General features: G+C 44.6%; 1 gene segment (V, D, J or C); it reads left to right on the top strand.

The window, feature by feature from the left end:
- The first annotated feature begins 7,124 nt into the window (after positions 1-7,124).
- On the top strand, positions 7,125-8,045 carry LOC144697830 (T cell receptor alpha variable 26-2-like). The segment is given in 2 exon segments: positions 7,125-7,176; positions 7,678-8,045. Coding segments are annotated over 2 exon segments (420 nt in total).
- Positions 8,046-8,333: the final 288 nt, after the last annotated feature.

Raw genomic sequence — 8,333 nt, 5'->3', positions numbered from 1 at the left:
TTTTGGAATGGTGTGAGACTGGCAAATGTTTGGATTCAGATTGACTTGGGCATCCATGTATGTGAATAACTTTCGAGCAAGCAATTGGGAAGTCAAATGGTGTATTAGTTTTAATCACAAAGGCCTTAACGAATAAGATTAAGGAGTTTAACTCAAGTTACAGAGGGTCGCTGAGATGACACCTGGAGTTGTGTGTGTGCAGTTTTGGCCTCCTTACCAAAGGCAGGGCAGCATTGCCCCAGAATTAGTGCAACAAAGATTCACCAGACTGTTTCTGAGATTAACAGGATTTTCTATGAGGAGAGATTGAATGGGTTAGACCTCTATTCCCTGGAGTTCAGAAGAAAGGGAGGTGATCTAATTGGAGCATGAAAAATGCTGAACCGAGTCCAAATGGTAAATGCTGAGTCAATCTACCACCTGGCCGACGAATTGAGAAGAGGAATCACAATCAGAATAAGCGGTCTAATATTTAGGGCTGACATGAGGGGAAATTTCTTCACTCAAAGGATCGTGAACCTTTGGCATTCTCTACTGCAGAGGATCGTGGGAGCTCAGAGATTTCTAAAGTGACGAAAGGAAATCTCCCCTAAGTATGTTCCTCGCAGAAGATTCACAAACCCGACCTCCTGTCCACTACCTCAGTCTGATTACTGACAGTGACGGTAATTAGCTGGACACCTCCATCTACATTCAGACTGTACCCTAGTCAGTTTGAAATTACCTCTTACCGCAATCAGAGTACTGTGTTGGTGATTTCTCGGAGGAAAATATGAGCCCGTTATCCAAATATCAAATGAAACGCGTCGATTAACGTCACAGAATCACACAGTGCAGAAGAGGCCTTTCGGCCCATCGAGTCTGCACCGACACGTGAGAAACACCTGGCCTACCTATCTAGTCCTATTTGCCAGCACTTGGCCCATAGCCTTGAATATTATGACGTGCCAAGTGCTCATCCAGGTACTTTTTAAAGGATGTGAGGCAACCCGCCTCTATCACCCTCCAGGCAGCGCATTCCAGACCGTCACCAATCTCTGGCTAAAAACGTTTTTCCTCACATTCCCCCTAAACCTCCTGCTCCGTCACCTTGAACTTGTGTCCCCTCGTGACTGACCCTTGAACTAAGGGGAACAGCTGCTCCCTATCCATCCTGTCCATGCCCCTCATAATCTTGTACACCTCGATCTGGTCGCCCCTCAGTCTTCTCTGCTCCAGCGAAAGCAACCCAAGTCTATCCAACCTCTCCTCATAACTTAAATGTTTCATCCCAGGAAACATCCTGGTGAATGTCTGACTGAAACTAACAAAAGGAGACATTTCGCTCGGCTGGAATGAATCAGGAATGGGATTAATGTGCTCAGTGACAGAGAGGAAAGTTCTAACGCGGGTTCTAGCCTTGTCGCCCTTTCCAGATTGACATTTTTGAGCCTTTTTTTGCCTTCACATGGTCGCTTTTAAAACAACGAACATTCAGCCTTATTTCCTTTAACATTTTCATTACCAGCAACGAAATCATCAATCTGGTAGAGAGCGATTGTGTTTATAAACAGCAGAAAAAAGTAAGGGGAGGCATTGCTGAAGAGGATGCGGGGTCGGCGGGTGGGGTGGGGAAGCGCGGGGCGTCAATGGGGGATTTGTGCTGGACTCCACGAACACAGGAACTGGTTTGAATTATTCATCGCATTTAGAGAAACAAGGAAGACCATGGAACGAGTCCCGGTGGGGCAGCTGGAAACATGTGAACAAGGCGGATAAAATGTAAAGTTTAAGGTTATTCTGGTACGAGGTGAAAGCAGTCGGGGAGAAGGGGAAAGAGCTGATCTGTGCTTGGGACTAACTTGAGAAATCACAGTTACTACCTTATGAAATCTGCTCAGGGTGTGTAAACTGTCTGTGAAAAAGCAACACACTCTGATCAAATAAACCCTGAGACAGGCCGCCGTCACAGGCTCCGGGGAAGTGAAAGAGAAGATGGGGCGAAGGTTGCTCAATATTAGAGGCAGGCACGGAAAGGGCAGCAAAGGACAAATGGGGACTTCAGGACCAGAGAACGTCACACAAACATGACCGTCTGCACGTCAAACTAACATGGCCGACAGTGCGTTACACACACATGACCGTCTGCACGAGAAACAAACATGGCCGACTGTGCGTCACACAAATATGACCGTCTGCACGCCAAACAAACATGGCCGACTGTGCGTCACGCAAACATGATCGTCTGCACGTCAAACAAACATGGCCGACTGTGCGTCACACAAACATGGCGGAAACCCTTCTGTTCCCTCTGTGACACTTGCCGGCCATGTTTCAGGGATATTTGAGGATTGGTAGCCTCTTTCTCGATGATGATGAAATCCCACCCTGATTATAAAGGAGTGCACAGCTGATCAATAGCAGGAAAGGCTGTTTACTTGGTACATTGTTCCTGTTATGGATCTGTAGGTCCAATTGCATCCCGCAGTTTGTTCTTTTGGTTGCTGCTGGAAACAGTTGGGTGACAGTTTGATCCGAGGCGAAATTCGTTTCCTCTCGGTGTGCGTTTGAGAGACTGACAGCGCCGCTGCACATTGTGGTTGCATCTGCCCGGGATTCTATTCAAACCCCAACAGACGGAAACTCTCACTAACAGTGCAAAGGCAGTTTTTGTACAGGGGTGAGACTGTTTTCTATCACTGTGAGTCTGAAAGCGCAGTAATAGACGGCAGAGTCAGTCAGCTGCAGACCCGAGATAATGATACTGATTAATTTCTTCGCGGCCTGGAGCACAATAGAGAAACGGAGTTTGGCAAAATCTGCTTTATATTCATTTCCCCCTGAGTATTTCCTCAGTATGTACTCGGGCTGGGAGTCTGGGTGTTGTCGGTACCAGTATAAATAATAATTGCTCTTGGCCGTATCATAGGTACAACTTAAAGTCCAACTTCACCTTCTCTTTTAAGATCTGAGGAGAGCGGCTGAGTGACAGAATCTCCGTGACTGAGATCTGAAAAACATGTTCAAACAGATAAAGATACACGGATATATTCAAAATTCAGATTCAATCAAATTTTTGGAGATGAGAGAAAATATGTTATATCCACAGTTACCTGTCAGGAATGTTCCCCACAGAAACCAAATGCTGAGCAACCACATTGTCACCCTGTCCAGGAAAGGGGGGTTCGATATTTGAAGACACCCGTTCTGACACTTAATAACACACTTAATAACCTGATGACGTGTCTCAGGGTGCTCTAACGTCACTTCCTTGTCTCCCCAGTGACACTGTGAGATGGGTGGGTGTTGATCTGGCTGTCACTGAATGGAAGGTCACCAACCTGGCCCAGTCAGAATCCTCAAAGAGCGAATTATTCCGCTTTTGAAACGGGATGGGAATGATACCTTTTTTCTGGTTATTGTACCCGACAAGCAAGGATTGTTAATGGATTTGGTTTATTTCCAGGAAATTTGTTGTCGACAGTGCTCTAGCCTTCACCATTCGGACGGTGGTAATCGTGACTCCAGGGAAATTTCCCGCCCGTTCAGTGACTACCAATAAGCCAAGCACCCGCTGTTAATAGAAAGCATTGTGATTACTTGCGTGTGGATTACACCCAGTTAGACGGGTAGAGAGAAGAGAGGGATCGGTGAATGGGTTAGAATAAGGGCCCGGGCCGGCACAAGTGCTGGGAGCTTTTTAGACATGGAAAATATCTGGAAACATGACAATTCAGGGAAGGTTCGCCAGGCTGATTCCTGGGATGAAGGCGCTGTCTTATGATAAAAGATTGAACAAGTTGCGCCTGTACACACTGGTGTTTAGGCGAATGAGAAGTGATCTTATTGAAACATATAAGATTCTGAGGGGCTTTGACAGGGTGGATGCCGAGAGAATTTCACGTAGTGAGAGAATCCGACAACTAGGCGGGGACAGATTCAAAGTAAGAGGTCTCACGTTTAAGATGGAAATGGGAGGAATTCATTTTCTTGGAAGGTCATTAGTGTTTGGAATTCTCTTCCCCACGAGGAGGAAGCTCTGTTATTGAATATTTTGAAGGCTGAGATAGACAGATTTTTGAACTAACATTGTGTCAAGGGACATGGGGAGCAGGCGGGGACGTGGAATTAAGACAGAGATCAGATCAGCCGTGACCTGATTGCATTGCGGGACAGGCTCCAGGGCCGAATGCCCTACTGTTGCCGTTACCTCTTCTGTTCTTGCCTTCTGATATTTCAGTACAGGGTTTGAGGCATTTCGCTGTTATTAATTCAATTGACCTGAAAGTTCCTGTTTCTGTGAATCTTTGCTGGTGCAGCACTGAATTAATAACAGCGAAATGCCTCAAACCCTGTACTGAAATATCAGAAGGATGGAAATAACATTGAAATATCAGAAGGATGGAAATAACATTGAAATATCAGAAGACGTGGAAATAACATTGAAGGACTAAAGGTCGATTAAGGTTGCACAGCTGCATTTGATATTTTTTTCATATAAATACAAGTTGAAACACCAAACTAATACAATTCTGCAGGTGGAATTTGCATGTTCTTGTTGAGTTTGTACATTCAGTTTGCCGATTAAAGAATCTCTCCTGAAATTCAGCATTGAGAATGAATTATTGCTCTGTTTATGGGAGTAAGAAAGGCCGTTGGTGGGAGCTGACCGGAACTGACAGTGTATGCTTTTATCCAGGATCCACTTTATAACTTTTGCCGCGTGTGGCACAAGGCACAGAAATATATGGCGCTGTCGGAGATCAGGACAATGCTGTCCAAAAGCTTTGCAATCTTGGTTGTTTTCTTAAAGGTAGAGGAAAATCGGCCAGTGAAGTCCAGTTTCCTGTTCATTGTCCCCACGATAATATAAGCCATGTTTCATGGATGGTGCCCTGAATACTGACTATTTAAGAACACAGTAAGGTTAGGATATCTTATATTCAAGGTGCAGAAAAAGTATGACATTGCTTTCTTCTTCAAAAGTCTATTCGGGAACAGCCAGTTGCACTTTGTGCTTGCGTCTCCATTTTAAAATAAAATAATAAGAGTCAACATCAAGAACATCCTCTTCTTCAACATCGCCAGTATAGGGAGATAGTAGCCTAGTGATACTGTCACTGGGCAATTGTTCGGAGACCCAGGTTAATTCTCCGGGGAAATTGGTTCAAATCGGTCCAAATCATGGTAGCTGGTTAAATTTCAATTAATTAAAATCAAGAACTGAAATTTAGCCTCAGCAATGGGAGTGCAAAAGTGCCATTGTGGGATTTATCTGGTTCACCGATTTACTTTCTGGAAATAAATCTGGTCTGGCCTGTATGTGGCTACAGACCCACGGCAACCTCGTTGACTCTTAACTTCCCTCAGCAATGACCTAGAAAGCCACTCAGATCAAGGGCAACTAGGATGGGCAACAAATGCTGGCCTTGCCACGAATTTCCAATAACGAATTTTAAAAAGTTATTAGTTCACCAACATAAAATCTGAGTTACAGCAGTCAGGAAAACAGCTTTTTTTTTAATTGGGAAGGAAATGCCAATTGAGAAAGGTATAATGATGAGGATCGGTGTCTTATGGTTCCGTTTCATTCTCTGCCAACCTGTAACTCTTCAGTTCGGGGAATCTTCTACTGGAGCGGAAAAAAAGATCCCCGCCCGACTGCACAGCTGCTGCAACCAATTCCGAACAGGGACCATCGGCAGAAATTTCTGCAGTAATGTCAGGCAGGTAAGGCGGATCAGAGCGAGATCAGTGAACTGAGCTTGCGGGCGTTGGTGCCACAAGGCTTGTTTCCATCATTTCCAGTTCGGAACAGCGAGGAACATGTGGCAACGGCGCCCACTGGCGGTGACACATGGAACTTTACACTGTCCGGATTATCAGCAAAGCATAAATTCATCAATTGGTCTGTTTGCAGCGGCCTTTTATTGAGAGATGTGTTTCAAATAATTCACCTATATAAATAGGCGCAATGGAAATATGAGTGAGTTAAAAAGAAAATGAATTTTGGCTTATTTTGGAATCTCTTTCTTTGTGTCTTTCTTGCTTTGCATTTGGCACTCGTCATTTCTCACTTTCTGTACAACTCTAATTTTCTGTTCCTTACACGACATCCTCAAGAGAAAATTCGTAAAATGGGTTTCAGGATTTTGACACAGCGACACTAAAGGAACGGCAAAGTCATGATGGTGTGTAGGGCTTAAAGGGGAACTTGCAATTTGTGGTGTTCTCATGCGCCTGCTGTCCTAGGCGGAAGCGATTGAGGGTTTGGAAGGTGCTGTCGAAGGAGGCTTGACGAGTTCCTTTAATCACATAATTTTAAATGCAGACATAAATTTCCAGTGGAAACCAATGGTTCTGATGGTTAAATGGTAAATTACTGTGAGCAGGATTATTTTTGAAATAAAAATGCTGTAAATATTTCTATTGATCAACTCACCCCAAGATCACTGAGCCGTGAGCTGTCAGCACGCTCTCATTCTACTCAAATCCATCAAACAGCAATCCCCTACCCTCCACTATATAATTCATGTGAAATGTGGCGTATCTCTATTTACCGCATTGTTGGTATTCGAATTCCACTGGCCGCCCGTTTCGGCTGCGGAGAGTTCTCATACTCATGCTCCTTTAATTGGGAGTTCCAGCTCTGATACTAGAACAACATTAGCAGTTTTTCTTCTCTATTTCTGCCTTACAGATTGAACTTGTTAAAGGGCCAACATTCTGATTAATCCCTGAAAATTATCTGTGACGAGGTGAGAAAATTCACTTTTAGAGATTGGCAGATTTATAATTACCGATGATATAAATGGATGTGGGGATAGTGTGGGCAAAAGGCATTGAAGTGGATGATCAGCCATGATCATATTGAATGGCAGAGCAGGCTCGATGGCCTGAATGGTCTGCTCCTGCTCCAATGTCTCCATGTTCCTCGCGCCGATAGCATTAATTGGAGATCAAAGGAGATGTGAGCTGATTGGCTGAATTGAAGACTAAAGGAGTTTTAAACTTATTGGCTGTCACCTGGTGACGCGGTCAGCCATGAACCAATCAGCAGAGACAGAGGTCTCTTCCCAATTCTTTACTAAAACAATTTCAGCTTCAACCGTTCTGCTCAAATCCGCCGCGAGCTCTCTACAAACATGTCTCCTGTTACTTTGTATTTATTCCTCACAGCTGCAGCTCTGTTAACCGGTAAGTTCACAAGTTGCCCAACTCTGTGTTTCGCATCTTTGTCAGGCAGTGCATTTAATCGGACAATTCGCTCAACAAAGAGGGAGAAATGAACTGATCCCGAATGAGAAAAATCATCCGGATCCACCTTGTCAAACACGGAGGTAGGCGAACTTCCCCGAGGGAATGAGAGCAGAAGAGTTGGACTAGGACTCCCGTCCCCACTGGAGCTAGCGGGGGACTTTGACATACCCGAGACTTCCAAATCCACAGACCGTTTTCAGTTTTCATTTCAGAACACCGCAAATGAAGGCGAGAAGTTGATCTTAGAAGGTGCTGAATGTGCATTAAAGGATGTTTTACTCAGTCGATCTTCCCGATACATCCCCTGAGCTGCAGGAATTATGTTGTGATTAACTGTCCTGACTTATTTCTCGGGTAACTGCTGGGAGTGTTGGACTGTTTCTGGGGGATTGACAGTGAAGTGACATTGTGTAATTTAATGTCTCTGGGCTCTTACAGGACATTGTGGAGGAGACTCCGTTTCACAGACACCGTTTGCAGTCACAGTGAATGAAGGAGACGATGTTCAGTTGTTCTGTAATTATACAGCTACAAGCACCAGCGATCCCTATCTGTTCTGGTACCGTCAGTATCCCAGCGGATCCATGGAGAATCTGCTGTGGAGAAGCAGATACAGCGGGAACACAGAAAGAGTTGCGGGAAACCGTTTTTCAGCGGAGCTTGATTATGTGAATCGCACCGTCCCGCTGATACTGTCTAAAACAGAAATGAGAGACTCCGCGGTGTATTACTGTGCACTGAGACCCACAGAGACACAGAACTGGGTTGAACCTGTGCAAAAACTGTCAGAGCGACACCCAACATAACCGTGTGTTAGGCAAACATTATAACGTTTTCATCGGGGCTGAGTTTGAACTGATTCTTGAATTTTCGATATCTCGTAGTTTTAATTCTAGCCTATACTTTCATTCGTCATACACATATGATTAAATATATTAATGCAGATATTTTAGGGAAAAAATTGAGTATTTATATATCGCCTTTTGTGATACCCAAAGTCATGTGATCTATCACGTCCACCTGAGAGGGCAGAAGGTTCTCTCGATTTGCCGTCTCACCCGAAAGCCGGTCCTTCTGACGGTGCACCATTCCCT

This window comes from Cetorhinus maximus, chromosome 23, assembly GCF_964194155.1.
Source record: "Cetorhinus maximus chromosome 23, sCetMax3.hap1.1, whole genome shotgun sequence".
In the NCBI taxonomy this organism is placed as follows: domain Eukaryota; kingdom Metazoa; phylum Chordata; class Chondrichthyes; order Lamniformes; family Cetorhinidae; genus Cetorhinus; species Cetorhinus maximus.
Note: the sequence above shows the minus strand (reverse complement) of the source record. Positions and strands in the feature narration are given on the sequence as shown.